Here is a 26,746-nt window from a genome sequence, read left to right on the forward strand (position 1 = left end):
TTGTCAAGAGAAATGCTACTGTTATTTGGAGATTTGATGATTACGATCATTTGAGTTACAATTTTCTTGTCGAGAAGGAATTTGGATTAGAAGGTCCAGCGATCAAGTGCACGAGAGATGATCTCATTTCATGTGAAAGACGAATTTTATGTATACGGTGGATTCTACCTCTTTTAAGATGATTTACACTTTTTTTAATAAAACAATATCATTAATTTCAAATCAATCACCACTCACCAATTGATGTGCAAATAAATGTATCAAATTTTTTTCTTACATATCAACTATTTATTTATTATCCTAAAACACTTAAATATTTCTCTAAATCACAACACCACAAACAAACAAAATTCTAAACAAAACTACAAATTTATTTGTGTATGGAATTGTAGACCATGTACGTGTTGGGAAACGTGCTAATTTTAAAACCTTTTCGAGGGATTTAAATTCATAGATCTTGATTCATCACATAGAGACAAGTTTTATGCAAAAAAAAATAAAATATGATGTATTATTCAACTAAAAGATTGAATACTTACATCAAGGTTTGAGTAAACCTCAGATCTCTCCTCTAAAGTGAATGTTCTCACTTATTGTAGATCCCTTTTGCTAGACATCTTTTCCATGGATCTCCATCTTCTTGGTAATGGTCTTGCCTTTAGGAATCACTCATAAGCCTCCATGAATGACCTTGGAAAACTAGGCTTGTGGGAGCCTCCATTAGATGAGAACATAAACCCTAATTTTCTAGAGAGAGAAAATTTATTCCTTTTTCCTTCTCATAAAAATCACCACCTAAAATATACATAGACCATGTATATTTATAGGCAACATAAAAATAAAGAAAAGGAAACAACAAATCCTTCTCCATCTCTAATTCATATGTCTCAAATCTAATATGATTCCAATATCAAGTTGGGCTATGAGTGAGAATCCATTGGGCCTATTATTTTATTGGCTACAATGAATTAATAATTGGCCCGGTCCATGGACCCAATTCAATTAATTCATAAATTAATTTCTACTCCACTAAAAGAAATTAATTGAACTCCAATTAAATAATAAATAACCTCTAAGTCAATATTGCACTTTAACCCCTCTATGCATAATTAGTTATCGGATAAATATAGCCATCAATCCGACTGCTAAATTAATATATTTATTTTGGTACCTTTGATTATTTCTGGCTCGATCACAATAAAACATTTGTTTGACAAAAATAATAATTTAAATAAATAAATATATAATAAATCATTTCGTCTAAAACCACACGAAGGCCTTCGAATTTACTTTGTGATCAACCATAATCAATACAAAATAAATACAAGTAGCAATGATGCAAATATTGAAAATATAACCCTCTAACTATTAATTACATAACTACCCAAAGTGTCGGTCTAAGGATCCCGAAGAATCCGCCGAACAAATCAAAGTAATTATTAATTAATAAAAGAGTCTATACTTTTCTCATGCTTAAGAGTCAAATGCCATGACGGTAATAGGGAGTAATTGCATACGACGGCTCTCGCAATATATCTCAACCTAACGCGGATCCAGTTCAAGTCTTAATTAATTATGAGTCCATCCATAATTACTGACTATGAACAATTTATAATTACTATTTATATATCATGCATTGATTGTCATCACATACATATATATAAATATTTCTTATAATTAAATGGACACTATCAATTTCATAGTGAATCGAAACATAATACATTGAATTCACCAATTATATAAATCATAAATATTTCAGATATGTCAGGAACATATGTCAATACAATCCAGATAGGAATTTGCTATGCCAGGGCATATAAATCCCAACATCTCCCACTTGCCCTCATAGCCAATTCAAATTGCACCTAACTCCAATGTTATCCAAATGATGATCAAAATTATTGATCAATGACACATTTGATAATGGATCAACAAAGTTGTGTTCCAATGCAATGTTTTAACTACAAGTGCATTTTCTTGCCGGACAATATCATGTAGAACATGATACTTCCTCTCAGTGTATCTTGTTCCTCTATGGAACCTTGGGTCATTGGTTTGGACTACTTCTGCACTATTGTCACAACATAGCTCAATAGGCAGGCTAGTATACTCCACAACCTCTAAATCAGTGAGATCAAACTAATAGGCTTCCTTTGCCGCCTTTAAGGCTGCAATATATTCCACCTACAGGTTTGAGTCAGCAGTTGAAATCTGCTTAACAATCTACCAACTGATCTCCCTTCCATTAAGTGAACTTACACTGAGTCATGAACCTCATAGTATCTACTTCTGATTGAAAATCAGAACTAGCATACCTGACTAGGACCATATCATCACATCCATAAATGAATATGATATCATTGGTTCTCCTTAGGTACTTAATGATATTTTTCACAATAGACCAGTTGTCAAGTCCAGTATTGGACTGATCTCTACTGACTATCCCTACTATGTAGCGAATGTCCTGTTTGGTATAGACCATGGCATATATGAGACTCTCATATGCCGAAACATATTGTTCCAGTCCCATTTGCTCAATCTCCTTTGATAGTCTTGAAAAACTACTTATTAGAGAGAGCCATCCATATCAATAAAGCAAGAACTCATTCTTTGAGTTATGCATACCAAACCTGGTCAAAACTTTATCAATGTAGGATTATTAAGATAAGCCTATTTTCCTTTTAACCTGATCTTGCAAAAGCTTGATCCTAGGAATATAGCTTACATCTTGAAAATCCTTCATTTAAAAGTAATTGAACAACTACCTTTTAATTGATGACAAAACTTCCACGTCATTATAAATGAGTAGGATGTCATCAATATATAGAATTAAGAAAAATAATGACATTCCCTTGTACACTCATGATTTATTCACTAAGAAATCTTCTGGTATCTTTTTGTAGATTAACTTGCCTTCCATAGGAATCACCCTACTAGAAAGTTCTACAAGATCCCAGAATTTATTAGAATACATAGATTCCAACTCTGATTTCATAGTAACTCACCAAAACGATCTGTATCCACATCAGTTCACGCTTCCGTGTAACTTACTGGGTCCAACTCATGTTTAACAGGGATGTCCATAATGGTCTCACCTAAAAACATGATTCTGTCGAATTGGATGATAATCCTCCCACTACATCAATGTACCGATGCAAGAATCTGTGTAATAGATGATGCTAACGCATCAATAGGGAATTCATATATTATTCTCAATCTCTATAATAAGTGTGTTCACATGTGGTACATCTGGTACTCATACCAAATTCTCTAACATTATGCTACTAAGTATGTGATTCATAATATGATTCTCCTATAGATAAACAGTGAGTCAAAACAATTAACTTTTATCTTTGAGATCATAAAATAATCCATCCTAGTGACATTTAGAGTAGCTATCAAATCTAGCATGCCTATGATCTGCTTCCAACTTACTTGTCCATATCAAGCGCACATGTGCAAGACTACCCCATATGTGCATATGATTCAAACTAATATTTAGTCAAAAACACAGCTCAACGGTATCCTTGAGACAGACTAAGATGGAATGCAGTTCATAATGCGCATCGATGTCATTAACGCTAAACTCTTAAATGAAAGAGATAATGTAGCATAACTGATCATAGATCTACCCATGTTAAGTGGAATTCTGTTATTCCTATTTGACACCTAAATTAATTTAGCGTCAATTGCGGAAAACTGGTACACAACACCCTCATTGACCATATAGTCTTTGCACTATCCCAAGAAATACTCAAATACTCGATCAGATCGAAGTGTCTTGATAAGTTTACCTAATCTGTGCTCCACATCAGTCTTGACCCTCTCGGAATATACCAAAAGTATAAGACTTGTGTCGCAACAGGTAAATTTATCCAAAACGTGAGTAATCTTGATTGGATGTTCATAAGACTACACGTGTACGTGTGTACCGACTCCAATTGTTCTTTATGTCTATTTCATTTGGCTGATTAAGCCCTTAGAGTTATCTATCCTTCAAAACAAGATTCACAAGTTTGGTTTAGGCTCCTCTGCCTCACTAGGTAATAAACCTTCTTTAACCAATCTTTAAATCTCATTTTGATTGATTACAACCCAAAAATAGACACCAAAAATACAATGAGTCAGGAATAACAAATGTTCTCTTAACATTCAATCTAGAAGATGCAACATTAGTTTCTACATCCTGCAAATCTTAAGAGCTTGTGATTATAGTATATTAACCATCTTTCAATGCACCAGAAGCAATCGCATATCTATTCAATTTTATAAAACCAGTTTTAGAAAATAACAACACAGTTTTTATAAACCACAAGTGAAACAAAAATTAGATAGCGTCTAACCTCTGTGCATAAAGATAATTCTCTAATACTAATATCCTCATACTCTCTAATTTCAGATGTAATACTCCCACTGACTTAGTTACAACATTGACATCAGGTCAAGTACAAATATATTCCATATCATCGAGACTTCTGGATTCCTGAAATCCGTGCAATGAATTGCAAACATGTTTAGTGGCTCCAGAATCTATTCATCAGAAATTAATAGATACAACCACAGAACCTGGCTCAATGATTAAATATATATTTTCCTATGCCACGTCATTGCTTAGACAGTTTGTCCTTTAGTGTCTTAGTTAGCGACAAAAGAAACAGTTTTCTTTGCCCTCAACATACACTGCCTTATTCCCTTTAACCTTTTTGATACCTATGTTTTGTGCTAGCCTAGTCCTATTATCATCCTTCTTCTTTGCTTTGCCCGTCCACTTGGGCCTAGAAGAAGATGGTATAGACTAGGTTAGATTGATAGAAACGCCCATACTCTTGATTATCCCTTTATCTGTTACCAATTCTATAAGAATATCAGCGACTGTGAACTCAAACTGATTCCTTATTTAGTTCACTATAACAGAATCGAACGAGTTTGGTAACAAGACAATAATCATGTCAACTTGAAACTTACCACCCAAGTCAGCTCTATTGATCTCCAGCTAATTTTAAATAATAAACAATCATTTTTCAAAATTTGGTTTCATCCTGGAGTTCCTTAGGCTATCTTGATGCTATTCAAGTCTGACATAGTACTTTGGCATACTCTCTATCTAATCTCACCAAAACATTTTATTGACATTTAACATGATGCTTGAAAAAAAATAAAATAATACAAATGTTAGCTTTGGAGTATATTCGAGCTAAACTCTAGAATATTGCACCAAGTCATATCATTTGCCTTATCTAATTTATTAAAAGCATTAATGTCAAATTTGGTATCTCAAAGTAAAAGAGATAGGTATAGGAGTAATAAACACATTTTGTACCCTTACGTTGTGAATAAAATATCTAAGTTCATTTTCCAGTCATTATAAATAAGGTCCAATATCATAGAATATGTAAGCAAGCAGATAAACTGGATTAGACATAATTAATCTGAATATAAATGCATTCATACAATATGCAAGGTGAACTATTAATAATGTCATGCATATTTAAAATTAAAATGAGTTTGTTAACCACATAATATAATAAATCTCAATCGAACAAGAGATCATTATCATTATTGACAAACAATCCCTTTTAATTAATGCGGGTACCTCAACTCTGTAGCATAATAAATCAACCAATCAATATGTCAATAACTTATCCCATTGGAGGAGTTCATTATTACTATTGTTGAGATTCATTTACTATTTAGGTGAGCACTTCCATTAAAATAATAATATGTGGGTCCCTTAACCACTGCATGAAAAATCGAATAACCAATACGCCAATAACTTATTCGGTTGGCGAAGTTCATTATTGCTATTGGCGGGCAAATCCCATCATTTCCATATCTCTTAAGACAATGCCTTGTCTATCATATGAAATGATTCCTGATTTAATTTAGCCTTTCTAAAATCACCTAGTATAGACCACTTCGTTGGGAAGCTAACACTATTGATTTTAGATTGAGTGTATAACGTTATTAAAACTCTAACGAAAAATTAAACATTAAATATGTTGTCATTATAATCTAGACTCTTTAAATCATGCGTAGGGCCTTATTTTTAAAGATCTAATTACAATGAATATTTAATATTTGTATTTTCATGAGACAACCATTCTTGTAATATTAAGACTCTTCAAATCATGCGTGGGGCCTTATTTTTGAAGATCTAATTACAATGGTGTTAATAACAAAGGTCATGGGGCAATGTATAAAAATCCCCGCTCCCACTCAATTTTTAATCATTCATAATTAGGGTTTTCATCTTATTCATTTACATGATATAATGCATGCAAAACGTCTTGATTTTAATCCAATTAAATTTAGAAAATATTTGGACTTTCAACGATTCACTAATATTTAATTTGAAGTACACTTTAAAAATAATTTACAAAAACAATTTTTCGTTTCCCAATAAGTGCCCTCAAATTAATTAGTAATCTAATCCAATTAATTTTCATAATTTAATTAATATAAATCAAGCCATTTAAATAAATATCATGGATCCAATGCATGAACAATAATAATTAGCAATTAATTATTTCATGCATCACATACAACAATAAATGACAGATAAAGCAAATTAAATGGCCAATGGATTCAGCTTTTAACATTTAACTACTCTAACTATCACGGGAAGATCATCCATCGGCTTGCAAACACCCACATAAGGCTGGTACGCACCAGGAGAAGCAAAACGGCGGTCCGAATGCGCTTGAATGGTCTTACACGCACCAACACGCGCTTACCACGCGCCTTCCAACCTCTTCACGCGCCTGGACGCGTCTCTAGAGGTCTCCAGCGCGTGCCACGCGCTCCCACGCGCCTGCACGCGCTGGGAGAATGCTGAAGCGCGTGCCACGCGCTCCCACGCGCGGGCACGCGCGTGTGCGAATAGCCAGCGCGTTCCACGCGCTGGCACGCGCCATGCGCGCTGATGTGGTTCCGGCGCGTGTCATGCACGCGCCTTGCTACTGCTGGTGCATGGGGCAACTTCCAGCCGTGTTCCACTGGATCTTTGCCCTGCTGAACTTTGATCCGACGGTTGCTGATGCGTGCTCATGTATACTGCACCACACCGGATCATCCGTCCACCTTCCGGAGCTGTCCCTTGTCGCCGGCCATACTCCGGTGGCCGGAAAATCGCCGAAAAATCCAGAAAAATTAATAAAAATTTTCAGAAATTAAATTAGGCCTTAAAAAAAATTCCAGAAAAATTCCGAAAAATTTCTAAAAAATCCCAGAAAATTCCTGAAGCCTAATTTAACCCTCTTGGACCTTCTTGAAGCTTCATAGCACCCTTTGATGAAGATTACATGGCTTTAAAAATATTTACAATTTGAAATACAATGGAAAAAATTTAATTACATCATTGAACTTTCAAACGGCTAAATCAAAGCCTTAATTACATTCATCCAAAGATAAAATTACATTAATTTAACCTATAAGCTTCATCCATGGCCCAACCATACATCATCATTCATTCACAATCATTCATACATCATTATGTATCAATATGTATCAACATATTAAATCATATATCAACATACATCAATAAAAATATATATGAATATAATTTTGGATCCATGAATGATGATTTTCATAAAATCATGATCTCTAGTAATGAATCAAACCATGCTCTGATACCACTGTTGGGAAACGTGCTAATTTTAAAACCTTTTCGAGGGATTTAAATTCATAGATCTTGATTCATCACATAGAGACAAGTTTTATGCAAAAAAAAAATAAAATATGATGTATTATTCAACTAAAAGATTGAATACTTACATCAAGGTTTGAGTAAACCTCAGATCTCTCCTCTAAAGTGAATGTTCTCACTTATTGTAGATCCCTTTTGCTAGACATCTTTTCCATGGATCTCCATCTTCTTGGTAATGGTTTTGCCTTTAGGAATCACTCATAAGCCTCCATGAATGACCTTGGAAAACTAGGCTTGTGGGAGCCTCCATTAGATGAGAACATAAACCCTAATTTTCTAGAGAGAGAAAATTTATTCTTTTTTCCTTCTCATAAAAATCACCACCTAAAATATACATAGACCATGTATATTTATAGGCAACATAAAAATAAAGAAAAGGAAACAACAAATCCTTCTCCATCTCTAATTCATATGTCTCAAATCTAATATGATTCCAATATCAAGTTGGGCTATGAGTGAGAATCCATTAGGCCTATTATTTTATTGGCTACAATGAATTAATAATTGGCCCGGTCCATGGACCCAATTCAATTAATTTATAAATTAATTTCTACTCCACTAAAAGAAATTAATTGAACTCCAATTAAATAATAAATAACCTCTAAGTCAATATTGCACTTTGACCCCTCTATGCATAATTAGTTATCGGATAAATATAGCCATCAATCCGACTGCTAAATTAATATATTTATTTTGGTACCTTTGATTATTTCTGGCTCGATCACAATAAAACATTTGTTTGACAAAAATAATAATTTAAATAAATAAATATATAATAAATCATTTTGTCTAAAACCACACGAAGGCCTTCGAATTTACTTTGTGATCAACCATAATCAATACAAAATAAATACAAGTAGCAATGATGCAAATATTGAAAATATAACCCTCTAACTATTAATTACATAACTACCCAAAGTGTCGGTCTAAGGATCCCGAAGAATCCGCCGAACAAATCAAAGTAATTATTAATTAATAAAAGAGTCTATACTTTTCTCATGCTTAAGAGTCAAATGCCATGACGGTAATAGGGAGTAATTGCATACGACGGCTCTCGCAATATATCTCAACCTAACGCGGATCCAGTTCAAGTCTTAATTAATTATGAGTCCATCCATAATTACTGACTATGAATAATTTATAATTATTATTTATATATCATGCATTGATTGTCATCACATACATATATATAAATATTTCTTGTAATTAAATGGACACTATCAATTTCATAGTGAATCGAAACATAATACATTGAATTCACCAATTATATAAATCATAAATATTTCAGATATGTCAGGAACATATGTGAATACAATCCAGATAAGAATTTGCTATGCCAGGGCATATAAATCCCAACAGTACGACCAGTTTATATGCATATAATTGTTTAAAATGATGAACCTAGTTACCCAACAACTTACTTACAGAAACTGAACGTTTGACACTGAGAGAGACCAACTACTTATAGCAATTGACACACACACAAACACACACGCACGCACGCAGAGAGCTAGAGAACCATGGGTGGCGAAGATAAAGAAGATCAGGAGGGCCCATTACTGAGAAGAATCCAGTCATCTGATGATTCTCAAGAACCTCTCAAAAGAACTGGTTAGCTCCTCTTTAAAGCTGTTCGATCAACACCCAATTCTTCTACTTATATATATATATATATGGTTCTTATTTAATTTCTTGCTTTCTCCATTAATTAGCTTAAAAAAACATTTTTAATTACACAATTTTCTTATCATCGACTAAGAATATTTACTCTAGAAATATAATATATAGACTATTTATATATAAATATATGATGGTTTACTCCAAATGTTATATCGTGGTATACCTATGGTGGGATTGTTCTGGTTCAGAAATCCAACAAATTTGATTCGAATGTGAGAAGGGTTGGTGGGCTGGTGAGCACGAGCCCCTCACATTCAAGATCGGATTTTCATTATTTTCATGAAAATAATGATACAGAGGTAACATTATTTTTATGATTTTGACTACAGTTAATTTACTATGATTAAAGTGACTGATTACCTTGTTATTTTTATTTTCAAGAGATTTGCAATAGATTGAGGTACTGATAAAATAAATACAGATCTAATTTTTGCTGTTTCGAATTTAATAAAAAGGGCGTTTCGTCCATATTTATTTTTTCAACATCCATATATAATATTTAGTCGGAGAAGCGCTAAAATCATAAAATTGTACAGAAAGCTGTTTTACAGATAGTTTCAGCAAAATGTTTTTTAAAATATCAGTTAACAAAAAACATTTTCTGTAGTTATCGGAATACAATTTATAATTTGAAGCGCTTTTTAAATGGTAGATTGTTTAACAATTTTATTTAATTTAATTCATATTAACTATCTATATATATAGGGAACTTATGGACTGCAATGGCGCATATAATAACTGGAGTGATAGGAGCAGGTGTGCTTTCTCTTGCGTGGAGCACGGCTCAGCTAGGGTGGATCGCAGGTCCAGTGGCTATCATAGCCTTCGCGTTAACCACCATTGTTTCCACAAACCTCCTGTGTGATTGTTACAGATCTCCTGATCCAGACATTGGGCCCACCAGAAACAGGTCCTACATAGAAGCTGTCAAGTTCTATTTGGGTGAGAGAATTTTGTTTCTTCACTCCATAATCCTCCACATAGAGAGAGTCTAATAATCAGAGAGTCCCTTTCAACTAATTTTCGCCGTTCAATTTTTCCAACATAGCGGTCCATTTTACACCGGTGATTGGGCCAAGAATGTGGGCCCATTTGAAATATTGCCTGGTAACAACGCGGTTTGGTGTTGCGTGCAAGTCCGTCTTTGTTGCTATTCAAAACCAGTAAAGTCATCCATTGAATTTTTTTCTTAACGACTCTAACAGTGAAATTGAAATTGTGGATGCACAATAATAATAATAATAATAATAATAATAAATCAAAATTTTATTAACTATAAATTTTTTGATAATTCTCAATGCCTATATAGTAAATAATTATGTGCATAATCAGGGAGAGCCAGCATAAGCCCAGGGGGACACATGCTGGCCCATTAGTTTTAATTATAAATTGGCTTATAATTTATAAAAGTTTTCAAAATGCCCCCGTAAAATAATTTTTTTTTAGAAAATGGCCATTAATTTTTATTACACATAGGCCAAAATTTATATAAAAAATAAAAAAAAAAAAAGGTGAAAAATTACCCTTGGAAAAATTAATTTTTATTGCAAATAGGCCTATAATTTATAAAATTTTACAAAAATGCCCACTAAAATAATTATTTTTTAAAAATATCTTTAATTTTTTCTTTCTTTTCATTCTTACTCCTCTTCCTCTTCTTCTTATTTTTTTTTATTTGCTCTTATAAAAAAAGGTTGCATTCATTTATTCAAACAATTTTTTTTTTTTCTCTTCAAAGTTTGGTAATTAAATTTGTTGCCAAAAGGACTCTTAAGGTTGATATTTTATGTTTCCATTTTTTTATAAATAATTATTTTTCAAATTATTAAATGTTATTATTCCACTATTATTACAGTTTTATTTTTTGACTTATTGTCTTGCATCACTATTTGTTTGAAAAAAATATATCATCTTATAATAACAGTTTAGGGAGTGTTGTGGTTATTATTGCAAAAAAGATTATATATAGAGAGAGAGTTATTATGTGAGCGTTAAAAGTTAATGAATTCTTTTTGAAAATGGAAACAAGTAAATTTTTAAGAATCACACTTATATTATATTTGAGAGTGTCGAATAGGTGCTTTGGAATTCATGAAAATTTAGTTTAAAACTTTAATTTCCTCTAATTTGGGGGTAATGTGGCCACAATTCATTGTTATATGATGTTGTAATTAATTAAAAGGTGAAAATGGGTGTTAATATATATTTCAGGAGAGAAGAACAAAAAAATGTGTGCAATATTTGTGAATGAGAGCTTATATGGTTGTGGAATCGCATATACCATCACATCTGCTGCCAGTATGAGGTACATGTTTAACTTCTTCGAATGTTGCAAAAATTCCAACAGTACAATGTTTATTCATATTTATAGTTTGTTTTAAATGTTTAAAGAATTTTTGTGTAATATGAAATTGTAATCCTTATCAGTAATTGGGAGTTAGCACTCTATATGTATATATATATGCACATACACTTATTAGAGTTTTAGTTTATACTTTGAGAAAATGAGATTGATAGTGATGTAGTATTGTGAAGTAGTGTTGGAGCTAGAAATATTTATTTAGGAGGGCAAACTAGTAATATGAAATTAAGATTTTAAAAATTATAAATTTAATATAATATACACATATATATTAACAATAAAATTCTTACAATATAGTTTTAAGAGAGTGTCTATCATACTCGAGCTTGCCTCTTTATAACAAGTAGACTAATAATTGACCTCATAACCTCACCATCCAATGGTTGGTTATAAGGGAGATGAAGGAGGTCAGCTTAAGGAGACTCATTATTATCTTTTTTTTATTCTTAGTATAACCTAAAAAAGAATAATACAATTAAATAAACATAGACTCAAAATTGATATGACAATAAAGGAAAAAATCGAGAGAAGAAATTGTCATGTCAAGTGTCCAGAATTTTTTTTTTTTCTTTCTTTTGAATACATATAAATAACAAATAATGTATATGTGTATATATATGTATATATATATATATGGAGTTTGATATATTATAGCAAGAACTACGACAATAATGGATACTCTTTTTTTCACTAGATTTGAATTTTAAAAGCAACATTATTGTGTTGTGTGAATTGAGCTGAATTATATAAAATGCTGTGTGTTGTGTGATCAGTTTCTTTTTGTAATTTAAATCTGTATTTGTATGTAATCATACAACACTATGCACATAGTCTTAGCCGTGTAGTTACAATCATCTCAAATATATTGTTATTTTTTATTTTATTTTTACTTTATTTTGGAGGTACAAATCTTTCCAAAAGGAGGTTTTTTTTTTTTTTTTTTTTTCCCCTTCTTCCTGATAGATAAAGGAGAGTTCAAATTGATGGTTTTCTTTATATTTATTGTAACTATTTTTTCTTGTATTAATGATGCAGAGCAATTCAGAAATCAAATTGTTACCATAGAGAAGGGCATGATGCAGCATGTGACTATGGGGAAACTATATATATGCTTATATTTGGAGTCACTCAGATTGTGGTGTCCCAGATACCAGATTTCCATAACATGGCATGGCTCTCTATTGTTGCTGCTACCATGTCCTTCACCTACTCTATCATTGGATTTGCCCTCGGCTTTGCAAAAGTCATCGGTATATATGCCTTCGATTTATTTTTCTTTTTCTTTTTTTAAATCCGAAAGTTCAAGCAAACGCACATAAACTCGCAATATTACCCCTAATAGGGCTCGAACGCTTAACCTTTCCTATGGAGAATAGAGACCATACCATCTGAACTAATGTCAATTACTACGATTTTCCAATTTTAGAAAATGGGGAGATTAAAGGGAGCATTGGAGGAGTCCCAACTGACAGTATAATTGAGAAGTTATGGTTGGCGTTTCAAGCTCTTGGAGATATTGCTTTTGCCTATCCATATACAATTATCCTTCTAGAGATACAAGTATGGATTCATTTCCACTTTTCATTAACACTACATCTTTCAAAACAAAATATATATATATATATATATATATCAAACTCATTTTCAAAATTGAATTATGATTCTTGAACATGAAGGATACTTTGAAGTCATCTCCACCAGTAATCCAGACCATGAAGAAGGCCTCAGTGTCTGCAATCTTTGTTACCACTGCCTTCTACCTCCTCTGTGGAGGCTTTGGTTATGCAGCCTTTGGGAATGATACACCCGGGAACCTCTTGACGGGATTCGGATTCTATGAGCCCTACTGGCTCGTGGACTTCGCCAACGCTTGCATTGTTCTACATCTAGTTGGAGGATATCAGGTAACTTCTTATTTCACATCAATTAAGCTTCTCTAGTACCTAATTTAATTTGCACAACTTAACCTCCTAACAACACATTAGCAGCATAAAGCTAGTAACAGTTGTTATACTTGAACTTGTTATTTCACACTTTTACCATTAGAGATGCTAAATACACAGGGGTTTATATAGGAGACAACATGTGTGGAGAGCAAGTAATTAAGCTTAAATCATATATGCATAGTAGACCTAAACGCTATATGGTTAACTTATACATGTAGGGATAACAATTTGCCCCGTGGGACGGATACCCGCCCCACCCCGCCCCTTTTATAGCGGTTTTGGGGGATCGTTTAGCTTGGGCGGGGATGGTTTTTATTAATGAAAACTCGCCGACCCCGTCCCGTTTAAGTAGGTAAATTACTAAATTATTCTTATTTGATTAGTATATATAGTTAGCTCTAGAAACCCTACGTCACATTCACTCACTTTCTCAGCCGTTTTAGAGAACGGCAAAGCCCTACGAACTAAGAATGTTCATACCCTTGAATTTTATGTTAAATTATTGATTGTCTATTTTTTATGATTTTTTTCAGTAGTTGTATAATTGTATTTGAGGAAAAACATTTAAAAAGGAAGATAAATTTTATAACTAAACGAGGTTGGGCGGGGGTAAAAAAGTTAAACGGGCGGGAATGGGTTGAAAAGACTCCCGTTTCAGCGGTTTTGGGCGGGGACGGGGCGGGGTTTCTAAACTGTTGTGGGGGCGGGGGAGGGTACACCTGCCCAAAATAGCCCCGTTGCCATCCCTATATACATGGTAACAATATATATTCTAACAAGCAGTATAAAGCTAGTAACACTTGTTAACTTAAACTTTGTTCTTTCACGCTTCTTGTCAGTTTGAGCTTTTACCATTAGAGATGCTGAATATTGTTGTTGTTGTTAAATTTGCTTCTAATCACTAGCAATTTCTTGGTTAGGTATATAGTCAGCCACTGTTTGCATTGACAGAGAAATGGTTTGCTGAGAAGTTCCCGGACAGCGGATTCGTGAATAATTTCTACGCCTTCAAACTCCCATTGTTGCCGGTTCTTCAGCTAAATCCCATGAGGCTATGTTTCCGAACTGCATACGTTGTGTCAACGACCGGAATTGCCATGATCTTTCCTTACTTCAACCAAGTTTTGGGTGTGTTGGGGGCTCTTAACTTTTGGTCCATGGCTATATATTTCCCAGTGGAAATGTACTTTGTGCAAAAGAAGATAGTGGCTTGGACAAGAAAGTGGATTGTTCTTCAAATTTTTAGCATAGTTTGCTTTCTTGTATCAGTAGTGGCCTTAATTGGATCAATTGAGGGTCTTATAAGTGCAAAACTCAGCTAAAATTAAAAATGCAGGGTGATGCTCTTCAATTTTTTTCACTATTAATAGTAGTATTTGCAAATGCCAAGACTCGAGCCCAAGCTCCCAAAGACAACATTGCTCTTCATTAATTGATTATAGAATGAAATACATATTAGCGTTTTTTTTTCTTTTTCTTTTTCTTTTTTTATGGACAAGAAATTCACACATCCACTTTGGATAAAGGAGATACCACACTTAAAATATTCTTATTATTATTATAATAATTATCATCATCATTAAAGCCGTTTCTTTCTCTCCTAAATTATCCAAAAGACGTACTAAACACGCACTTTCATCTCCGTCCATTTTTTTTTTTTAGGTGCCATCTTGATATGATCCAATCACAAAAATACACATCATTTTTTATTACAAAATTTAAAAACATTAACAGGAAAACTTATTTATGGATAAATCACATTCTACATTCACCCATCTTCTTTATTTTCTTTATTTATTATTTTTTTATTGTGTAATTTAAGACTATGGGTATATTTGTAATTAGACTATGATTATGGAGAGTACCTTCTCATCAGCGAGTAGGTAGAAAAAAAAATTATTTTTTTCCTAACATAACTAATGTTACTTTACGTATTCGGATGAAAGTAACAATTTATTTATTCCTCCAATTTTTTATTTTTTACTTTTCCATAATTGGTGGGTCAACAAGGCATTCATTAAATTACATTAAGCACCAATGTTTTGTTACATTAAGCACTAATGGAAGAAAAGAAAACAAACGGATGGCTTACTGTATTCGTTAAGGAAAAAATATATATAAAATTTTAAATTATATTTATCATAATTTTGTAATTTAAAAATTTTTATGATAGTTTCAGATATCTTTTCACATTAAAATTTATAAAATAAGAAGAATGACTCATCCATCCTATTTATTATTCATACTTCCTTCTTTTCTCTCATTCATTTTTCGTTCCTCTTCTTTCCTCCAACCTAGCAGTTTCATATGCACACAAGACCATGACAATTCCTTTTCTTAGTCAGATAAATGATCCTCAATTAAAAATAGATTCAGAGTTGTACGTTCAATTTCGTGTACGACATCATCCACCCATAGAATTTGTAGCACGTATGTGTGTCTCTGTGTGTGAGAGAGAGCTTTGATATCAATATAACAAACATTTACGTAGACAAAGACAATGAAAAAGAAATGGCGTCCTTGGACTTTCCACTCTGCATAATAATTGTTGAATAAATAATTGAGGCAAGTTGAGTGTTCAATAGGCTATAAATTTTGTTAAGAAGCACCAATTTAAATATTTTTGTGTACTTTTAACTTTGTTAATTCAATCCTTGATTAATTTGTTACGTAAATAATCCAACTCAAACGAATTCATATATATTAAGATCGTGTTCGGTTAACTTCATAAAAAACACTTTATTAATTATTTGATTCAAAATATAAAAACTTATGTTTTCTTTGAAACAAACAAGTCATTCAAAAGGTCCAACCAAAATATGAATATTTAACTACTTACAATAAACTGCACATCTCAATATTTCCAAATTTAGAAATGATGTGAACCATTCAGCTCTTTTATTTAGGTGTTTTTGTCAAAACTAAGAACATCAATATTTTATAGCCACCTAAAAACCTAGAGCTCTACCAAATTTTGCTGTTGAGAATTGGGACCATCCATAATTCTAGAGGGGGACTTTTCTAACTTCCATTTTTGGGTTACCCAACCGAACTAACTTTATGGTATGAAGGGGTGTATTTGTCATTTCAATTAAAATCAAAACACCTTATATACTATCAAATTCATTCAATTTATATCTCAAATCAGCCTGTTTGTTAGAGAAATATAGGGAGATTAAATTTATGTTTAAAACTTTTTTAATCAATTAGTTGACTTCGAACGAGTTATTACAATCATGCTAAAGCTTGTAATCATTTTTACTTGTTATATTATTTCAACAAATAAAAATTAACAAAATAGAGAAGAAAAAGAAGGAAGACATAAGCACATAACCCAACTAAGATATGGTATCATATTTTGAAAAGTAACGCACTCCTAGAATATAAAAAAAAGCCACCAACCAGACTCTACCAAACATTCAAGCCGGCACTTATATAAATACGTTGTATACTTGTATCTCTCTCTTTTTCTCTCCACATATGTACACGTGCATATACATATATTATACAATCGTGTATCACATATTCTCTGAGTATTCAGGTGCCAAACTGGGAAACACTTTTGAAAACCATGGGAGAAACAGGAGGAGATGATCACCAGACCCCTCTATTGCATCCAGGGGAATCCTCACCTGATGAAGCAGTCCAAACACCACCCCTCACTCTCAAGAGAACTGGTTTGTTTCTCTTTTCCTTTCCTTTCTGATCAAAACCCAACTTGATTTTTCATTTTCCTGCTGTATTTTCTTCTTAGACAAACAAAATCTCCATCCAATGTTCCGATTCTTTAATGGGTTTCGGTTAATTTGATCATATATATATATATATATATATATATATATATATAAGTGTGTGTGTGTGTGTAGTTTGTACTGATGTTTAGAGTAATTGAAATGATGTGAAGGGAATCTATGGACGGCAGTGGCACATATAATAACGGGAGTGATAGGTTCAGGGGTACTGTCATTGGCTTGGAGTATGGCTCAGCTAGGGTGGATTGCAGGTCCATTGTCCATGCTGTTCTTTGCATTCATCACCCTTGTTTCTACGTTCCTTCTTTGCAACTGCTACAGATCACCTGACCCTGAGTATGGTCCCACCAGACATCGATCATACGTGGATGCTGTTGACTTTAGTTTAGGTAAGTATCAATTTAGATTAGCGCGCGCAAACTTAATTTTCAGAGTTGTTTTTCAAGTTGAACCAACACACACAAAGCATCATGTGAAAACTATAAATGCTCCACAATATGACAAATCAATAGTTGTTTTTCAATTTAGTTTTGTGTGTAATTGGTGCGTAGTGGTCCATTTTTGGTACAAATTAAATGGAATCAAAATGTAATGCTTGGTTTGGTTTGGTTTGGTTTTAATTGTCCGATTTTAATGAATCAGTAGGATGGATACATTTAAGGGTCATTTTTGGTGCAATAGTAAAGACTCGAGTTTACAAACTTAAGCAGCCATTTAGTGCAAAACAAGGTTCATTGTCTCTAATTTTCTCCTCATGGTACACCCTGTATAGATGGAAAATTTGTTGCGTGATGCACTTTTACTAGGATAGGTACATTTCTCGGTTTAGGGTGTAAAGAACCTAAAAAGTTCAAATCCAATTGTGATGTATACTTGTCTAGATTTGATTGATTGCAATATTTGTTATCGGATGTTTGCATACCCCAAATCAAAATTCCATTAGTATTGAATAAAGGCTTGAATTTGGGTTAGCCTGGTTATTGTTGGGTTCTGTTTTTAGGTAAATCCGATCCATGAATTGAACTGATAAAAAACCGGTCTATCCAGATTGAATTGATTATGTTTGAGGGGTTGTGTCAGTTCAATTAGCTTCTACCATCCCATTAGGGGTTGAAGCCTTCTTTCTTTAGTTACTAAAAGTAAATAAAAGAATTCTCTGCTTGTAATCCTTCAATAATGATGAATTGGATTTTGTTCAAATACTCATGAAATTGTAACAATCAGTACGGTTGTAATTGATTATGTGAAATGAAACAAACCAATCTGTGTCTTGCCCTTATATTAGTACAGTCATGATCTAGCATCATGGTTCACTAACTAGTGAGTCCTTTAAGAATATCAGGTTAAAAGAGTCCAACTCACTCACTTGAACTCAATTGATGTATATTTAATATATTAACAACCTCAATTATAATGTAAGATTCGGGTGTTTATTGTTAAAGAAACAGTAATTATTCTCAAAGTAATGTTTAGAATCGAATCAAATTAAAGCAACGTATTGCACCTCCCTCTGTGACACACATATTACATTTAATATATGGAGTTCATACACAAGGAAGTTAAGGAACTGTTTTTTGTTGAGCATGTCACATTTGAATCTCTAGGACCAGTCCTTTTTCCTCATCTATCAAGAGCGGAAGGGACAAAAGTGTATGGGCGGCATGGAGTACTGTTTCATATTGTCCTTAGACAAATTTTTTTCAGCCAAATAACAAATTATAAGGGTCACACCATAACCTCTCTCTTTCAAATGCCATGCTTATATGGCTACGCACTACTAATGTGATACAGTAGCTTTGTTGCGTCTTTTAAGTTAAGAAGCATAGTTCTATGAGTTTGAGCTCGGAAAAATCTACAATCATAATGTGCAAACATTTGTTTATTGGAAGGTTCTATAGTTAAATGCCTTTATGTTTATTTATATTTTAAGAGAATTTGTTACATAGTTCTATGAAAAGTTATGAACTTTAGGATTATTTCAGGAAAAAGAAGTGCTTGGGTGTGTGGACTTGTTATACAAATAAGCTTGTACGGAATCGGAATTGCATATGTCATTACTTCTGCAACCAGCATGAGGTAATATTACACAGTACCATAGATTTCTTTTACAAATAAGCTTGTATGGGATTTGAAGCTTTTTCCATTAATTACAAACTCAAGCATTCTTTCTCGTGATCTTTTTGTTCCTTTAATGGATGCAGAGCGATACAGAAATCAAACTGTTACCACCAGTACGGACATGATGCTGCTTGTGAATATGGAGATACTTTTTATATGCTACTATTTGGAGCTGTCCAAATTGTAATGTCTCAGATACCTGGTTTTCATGATATGGATTGGCTCTCGATTGTAGCTGCAATCATGTCTTTCACTTATTCTTTCATTGGATTTGGACTGGGCGTTGCAAAAGTGATTGGTATGGTTGTGAATTTTCTCTTTTATCTTGCTAACCATATGATGAATTTACATTCAAACACGAAAAAAAAAAATGAAAAAAGGAAAGCAACATCTTCAATGACATTCATCTTCTTGTGCCTATAATTTCAGAAAACGGAGTAATTATGGGAAACGTTGGAGGAATCTCAACTTCTACTACAATTGAAAAAGTCTGGTTGGTTTCTCAAGCTCTTGGGGACATTGCTTTTGCCTATCCATATGCCATAATTCTCATTGAGATACAAGTATGCCATTTTCACTTTTCACTAGACAAAGTCGAATAATTCTAGCCATGTAGAATCTAAAGTATATAATACAATTTGCAAAACATGAAGGATACTTTGAAGTCGCCCCCTCCAGAAAACGAGACCATGAAGAAGGGCTCAACTATTGCAATATGTATTACCACCTTCTTCTACCTCTGCTGTGGAGGATTTGGTTATGCAGCCTTTGGTGATTCTACTCCTGGGAATCTTTTGACGGGATTCGGATTCTACGAACCATATTGGCTTATTGATTTTGCCAACGCTTGCATTGTTCTTCATTTAGTTGGAGGATACCAGGTACCACTACTCTCTGTTGAACTATCACACACCTTAATCGTCTTGTTCGCGTTATGCATTGATGTCGTATCGTGACACTCATAACTTTGTTTCCTTGAATTCAATAGTCAAAATCATGTTAACCGTTGCCTCCTCTGCTTCTAGTAGGAGATCCTAATCTCTGAATTTGCTTAAACTACAATATATGTTTTGCTAAAGCTTGTTGGATGAAATCAGTTGTTGTGCAATATAGTCCAAACATTGATATGAATTTTGGTGCAGTCAGCCTTCGAAGAATTACAGAATCATACAAACAGAGATGCAATGACCAACAATGGTTAAAAACAAAGGCGCACATTCGGTGCTCCCAAATGCACATAAGTAATTTCACTCTAATTATAATGAAATCATCTCTCATAAATGGATGCAGGCATGGTATTGTTGGACCATGATAAATATAGTGCTCCTTATGCGTGCTTGTTTATTTAGTTCAAAGTTTGAACTAAATTTACTCCAATTCCAATATGTCAATTCGGTGCTCCCAAACATAGCTTCAGGGTAGAGTAGAAACAGCCCTAGAACCCAAACAAGCCCATGGCCGGTGATGGAGCCCTGCTTTTTCCTGATGTTCTCACACTTGCGCCACTTGACAAAACCGTGTGAGGAGTGATGAGCTCTCTCTAACAATACTGCACACCTCTCCCATGCATTTCAAACCAATAATGTCTATTTAGAAAATCCTAACCTGAATTCCTTGTTGATTCAAAAGGAATTGTAGCTTTTCATATAAAAAAGTAGCAATTTTTAAAGTAGAAACTCGATCATACTATAAGTAAGACATAGTTCAACAGCATAGATTATGCCCAAAATGAAAATGGTTCTGATCGATTAATCAATGTAAATTTAGAGTGCAAGGAATTTCATTAATCCCTTGCATATTTGTTTCTTGGCAGGTTTACAGTCAGCCACTTTTCGCACTTGTGGATAAATGGTTTGCCGAGAAGTACCCCAACAGTGAATTTGTGAATAGAGAGTACACTTTGAAACTACCATTGTTACCGAGCCTCAGATTAAATCTTCTCAGGCTGTGTTTTCGAACGGCGTACGTTGCGTCAGCAACCGGAATTGCAATGATCTTCCCTTACTTCAACGATGTTTTGGGAGTGTTGGGAGCAATCAACTTTTGGCCATTGTCTATTTATTTTCCTGTGGAAATGTACTTTATCCAGAAGAACATTGGATCCTGGACAACAAAGTGGATTGTTCTTCAAGTTTTTAGCATTTTTTGCTTGCTTGTGACAATGTTTGCCTTGGTTGGATCATTTGAAGGGCTAATAACTGCAAAGTTGAGCTAGGAAATACTGCTACTTATATCCAAATGACAAGGGGGTTACTATATACATTGATTTTTTTTTTTTTTTTTTAAACCATAAACGATTATATGCAGAATCAGTTATGATGATAAAGGTCTAGATGTTTTTGTTTTTTTTCATTACCGAGAAGTAGTTTTTTTTCATTACCGAGAACCCTCAAATTTTCAGGGATTATAAGGACCCTACCACTGTATATTATATAAATGGAACTATTTGATTAATGCATTTGATTACCGTGTTTCCTCATTTTTTTTATTTTTTCCTTTATCATAAATTTATTAATTGATGATACATCCTACGGTTCAAAAAATGCGGAATAGAAATTATATGAGTAGGGGAATAGAACTCATCACATAATATCATGTGATTCACATCCCACTCAAAATATCCACATTTAGCAACCTTTGAATTCTGTATCATTTTCCTAAACCCTTTTTTTTCTTTAATTTAATCCTCCAAACCAAAAAATATTAAATATCTTATGTACCTACTGTGTAGTAGCTGGGCCTGCAAATTGGGCAGGCCCAACCCAGCCCGGTTCCACCCGATCTCAACCCGAAGTCGGATTGGGTTGGGCTGACCCGATGTCAAAAAAATTGGGCTTTGACAATAATCCGAACCCAAATGTGTTCGGGTCAGACGAGCTGACCCGTTCAACCCCTTCTTTCTTTTTCTTTGTTTTTTTTGCCCTTTCCAACAAATATGCAAATTACTTTTCTTTCTTTTTTCATGTTTGAAACATCAATTTTTTTAGAAATTTTTAATTCATTAATATATATATTTTAATCTGATCAAACTATTAATATTGTGACTGAAGTATTCAATTATTAATATTTATGTTTTTTCAACTCTAATTTTATTTTTATTAATGCAAAAAAATAAAACTTACCTTATTTTATTACATTTTCCTCCCTTAAAAAATGTCCAAATAATAAAAAACATTCAATACTAACATGAGAGGTCGTTATTGAAACTTTAGTGGAGGTCCAAGTTATTAGAAATTATTACTTTATTCCATTTCATAATGAATTGAGTGGTACAGGTAACATGTTACCACCAGTGATCTCATGATGAGTCTCGGGACTGAAAATTGGATGACTACTTGATGGTATTAAGGTCCACCCTCCACTATCAAGGGTCTCAGTCGACATTAGGCTCGACAAGAACAGATTCCTTCTTTTAGGTACACATTCTTATACTTTACTTTTACTTTTCCAGAGAATGCAACTTGATCCTTTTATAGTGATTTGAAAAGAAAAAGGAATACTCTTAACATAAGTCGTAGAATTATTTTAAACAAGGATAGCTCTTGTGCTCCTCGTGAATTTTTGTTTTTATGCTTCGCACTCATTCTTATTCTGTAATTTAAATTTTGTTAATTTTGCATTCTTACTCTAACTCTTACTTCTTCTCGCTTACATTCTGTTTGACTTAACCCGCCTTTGGTAGGATTCACCAAAAGTGATGATCTATTACAAACTCCAAATTAAATTAAAGAACATTACTATTTATTGCCATAGGTGATTGTCCTATTGTTTACTTAGAGATACAAATTTAGTGCAAAATATTCAAGTCAAACTAAGTCAAAGTAATTCCAAAAGTAAGCTACCTAAATTTAGTTAAACTCCTAGTTCAAACTTGAGCTCATTTAGCTTAGCTCTAAAACGCGGATTGGGATCATCTGATGTAAACAGGTCGTGTTGTGCCCATACTGTTGTGAAAAAAGAAATTGTTTTTAAATTAGTAACTGTAGAGTCCAACTGAAAAAGGAACGAGGTTAAAAATATATATATAGAAAGTAAAAAAGTAAAAGAAAAAAAGGAAAACAAAATATAAAAAAAGGAAAATAAAATATCCTTTCTGCCGCATCCCTGCCAAAAAAAACAAACAGAAAAAAAAAAAAAGAAAACAAACTTCAGAGCCTCCCTCCCTTGTCACCGTACGCCATCTCCCTCTCTCGTCACGATATATCTCAAAATAGCATACTGGGTACTGGGTTTTTCAGGCGGCTGTTTTTTCAAATACTCACCCTTTCTTTCTCTTTTCCTCCTCATAAACCCTAACTCTCTCCCTAAAAATCACACTTATTTCTGCACAGTATATATATACTAGAAAAAACAAATCATTTAGAATCAAAAATTCAAGATATAAATTTTGTATGCTGATTTTTCCTTTTTGAATTTTCACGCTATTTTGGAAAGAAAACTCGGTTCTTCTGTATAAACCTCTTTTTTGTTGTCGAAAAAGCAAAGGAGAATGATAGAAAACCAAATTTTGGGTTATTCTAATCTAAATTTAATTTCCTCCCATATATCAATTTACAATGTATAATATTCACACTAAAAATAAAGCAAAAGCAAATATAGATAATTGATAATCCATAACCTAAAGTAATAGGTGGAATATGAATAATTTGTATTTAAGTATGACCAACGATCATTCACAAATCATGACTCCATTTAGATTCTCATTTATTTATTTATTTTTATTTCGAGATATATATATTAGTTGTCATACGTTTATCATCGTTATGTTTCATGCAATTGTAGTGACAAAACTCATGCAACTTAAGTGTAATGAGAATTAGAGAAATTAGGTAATTAACAATTAGCACTTGTACTTGAGAAGATTTGTCTTAATATCATAGAACTAGGGATTAAACAAAACTAAAATTAACAAAACTAAAATTAGAATTAACGTTCAGTTTGATTGCCGGTAAAACGTGGGAAGAGAAAACAAAATCTGAATTTGAATCAATTAGAATTTCATTGTATAATACCTTCCAGAATTAACATATCTTAATTCACGCTTCTGGCTTGAATGGAGTGAACTAGAGATTAAACAAAACTAAAATTAGAATTAACGTTCAGTTTGATTGCCGGTAAAACGTGGGAAGAGAAAACAAAATCTGAATCTGAATCAATTGGAATTTCATTGTTTAATACCTTCCAGAATTAACATATTTTAATTCACGCTTCTGGCTTGAATGGAGTGAAGTTATTCAAATACTGGTTACCCAATCGACATCAGAATGAAATTTTTAATTCATTTTCCCCTCCATTTTCTCGACAAACAAATGATAGTAAAAGTATTCAGTTATAGATTAGTCTAAATTATAAAAAAACACAACACATAACTTAAAAAAAAAAAACTCGTACCTTCACCAAAAATGAAGTTCCATAAATTTCTAATTGGCTCGATTATTCCCGTCAAATTCAAATACTGGAAAAGGCAAATCATTTAGAATAAAAAATTTAACATATAAATTTTGTATGCTGATTTTTCCTTCGTAATTTTCATGCTATCTCGAAAAGAAAACTCGGTTCTTCCTTATAAACCTCTTTTTTGTTGTCGAAGAGGTAGAGGAGAAAGATAGGAAACCAAAATTTGGGGCAAGTTTTTTGTATAAATTGTTGTTTTATCAAAAGAAATACTTCTTTTTTGTTCTTCTATTAGGGTAAGTCTTTTGTATAAAATTTAATTTTATCAATGATTCAGGCATTTGTTGATGATGATTTGTACGTGTGTAGTCATCAATTTTAAAGGCTCATGAGCTTGTTGGAAGTATACGGAGAGGTTTCTTGAAAGATGTATGGAGGAATAGCTTGGCGTTGTTTAAATTAAATAAAGATGAAATTTTAAAATGTAGACAGGTATGTATGATTCATTTAATTATTCATGTTTCATTCTATTTTTTATATTTATAATTATGATGTGTTCCAATTCTTTTTCCCTACGTCAAATGACAACCATTGGCTCCTTTACGTTGTTGATATTGACAAATTAACAATTTATTACCTGGTCTCCCTTGACAACAAGATTAGAAGAAAACATGCTTACTTATTGGTAATGAGGTTTTAATGAACTCCTGATTAGAAGTATCATTGTGTTTTTTTATGTTAGTTTTGAAGTTTCAATGTTATTTACTAACGTGTATGAATATCATTTATAATTGCAGAAGGAATTCATGGAAGTTTTATTTAACAAAAAATTCAAAAAATTCAAAATTGTTGATGTGAAAGTCCCAAAACAATCCGATGGGTATAAGTTTGTTTTTTTATTTATTTTATTTATTTTTTTAAAGAAAATTAACTAATTTTATCACGAAATTTTTTTAGTATGTTAAAATGTTATTTAAGATCTCAATTTGCCATAAAATTTTTGTCCATGTTATTGAATATTAGGGATAGTTGTGGAGTATTCATGACGAGGTACATGCAACTTTTTAATGGCGAATTGGAGCTCAAGTTCGACACAGTATGTTAAAAAAATTTATATCCGTAGTGGCTTCATCTTATAAATTTCAAAATTCATATGTCTAAATGTAATTTGGTGTGGTTGCTTTGTTTGCAGGTAGACCCATATGAAATGAGATGCAAGCTTGGATTGGAGCTACTTTTAGATAAAGATAAAAAAAAACACATTCAAAAGTTGAGGGATATTATGCAAAAGATATGTAAATGATTTTTCAAATAAGATAGTGTTGCAACGTGTATATTTGATTATCCATTGGTTTTATCTGGTTGACTTATAAGTTCATTTTTTTAATTTGATTGAATTAAGCAAATTAATTAGAAATGCATCAAGAAATATTGTTTCCTTTGTTTATAAGTGAATTAAACAAAGTTCATCTTTTGATTGATTTGTTCCCTTTCTTTATCTTCTTTAAAGAAAAAAAAAATTATCAACCTCAAAATTAACAAAGTTAATCTTTTTATTGATTTGTTCGGTGGTGAATGCATCATATTGCATTCTTGTCTACATAAGAATGAAACTTATTAAATATTTCATCAAATTAAAGCAGATGCCAGTATGATTAGATTTGTACACACACCATTCTTGATTAAAAGAATCGCATTTAATCTAAAATTATGAAATTGCTTTTTGAACAAGAATTTAATTTTATATGTTATATATATAGGATAAGGATCCTCTCCAGGAAAAAAGAAA

At 32.7% G+C, this 26,746-nt stretch overlaps 2 protein-coding genes across 3 annotated transcripts; both read left to right on the plus strand.

The window, feature by feature from the left end:
• Positions 1-9,107: 9,107 nt before the first annotated feature.
• Positions 9,108-15,163, plus strand: LOC132312291 (probable amino acid permease 7). Of its 2 annotated transcripts, XM_059810599.1 has the most exons (8): positions 9,108-9,316; positions 9,574-9,684; positions 10,091-10,327; positions 11,597-11,690; positions 12,783-12,997; positions 13,174-13,307; positions 13,424-13,651; positions 14,614-15,163. In XM_059810599.1, the coding sequence occupies exons 3-8, from the start codon at positions 10,108-10,110 to the stop codon at positions 15,013-15,015; spliced, it is 1,293 nt and encodes a 430-aa protein (XP_059666582.1). In that variant the 5' UTR covers positions 9,108-9,316; positions 9,574-9,684; positions 10,091-10,107; the 3' UTR covers positions 15,016-15,163. The 2 variants fall into 2 exon arrangements, with proteins under 2 accessions (XP_059666582.1, XP_059666581.1); XM_059810598.1 differs by lacking the exon at positions 9,574-9,684.
• A 1,984-nt stretch (positions 15,164-17,147) lies between these two features.
• On the plus strand, positions 17,148-22,017 carry LOC132312292 (probable amino acid permease 7). Its single transcript, XM_059810600.1, has 7 exons — positions 17,148-17,370; positions 17,598-17,834; positions 19,428-19,521; positions 19,647-19,861; positions 19,993-20,126; positions 20,217-20,444; positions 21,377-22,017. The coding sequence occupies exons 1-7, from the start codon at positions 17,265-17,267 to the stop codon at positions 21,776-21,778; spliced, it is 1,416 nt and encodes a 471-aa protein (XP_059666583.1). The 5' UTR covers positions 17,148-17,264; the 3' UTR covers positions 21,779-22,017.
• The last annotated feature ends 4,729 nt before the right edge of the window (positions 22,018-26,746 follow it).

Source organism: Cornus florida, unplaced genomic scaffold, assembly GCF_030987335.1.
Source record: "Cornus florida cultivar Cherokee Brave unplaced genomic scaffold, ASM3098733v1 CherokeeBrave_3.0.0_Hap2_Chr06, whole genome shotgun sequence".
Lineage (NCBI taxonomy): Eukaryota > Viridiplantae > Streptophyta > Magnoliopsida > Cornales > Cornaceae > Cornus > Cornus florida.

Coding starts and splice junctions, on each gene's coding strand:
- LOC132312291 (XM_059810598.1), top strand. CDS start 9,226: ATGGGTGGCGAAGATAAAGAAGATCAGGAGGGCCCATTACTGAGAAGA. Junction 11,691..12,782: donor ACATCTGCTGCCAGTATGAG/GTACATGTTTAA, acceptor TTAATGATGCAG/AGCAATTCAGAAATCAAATT. Junction 13,308..13,423: donor TTATCCTTCTAGAGATACAA/GTATGGATTCAT, acceptor TTGAACATGAAG/GATACTTTGAAGTCATCTCC.
- LOC132312292 (XM_059810600.1), top strand. CDS start 17,265: ATGGGAGAAACAGGAGGAGATGATCACCAGACCCCTCTATTGCATCCA. Junction 19,522..19,646: donor ACTTCTGCAACCAGCATGAG/GTAATATTACAC, acceptor TAATGGATGCAG/AGCGATACAGAAATCAAACT. Junction 20,127..20,216: donor TAATTCTCATTGAGATACAA/GTATGCCATTTT, acceptor CAAAACATGAAG/GATACTTTGAAGTCGCCCCC.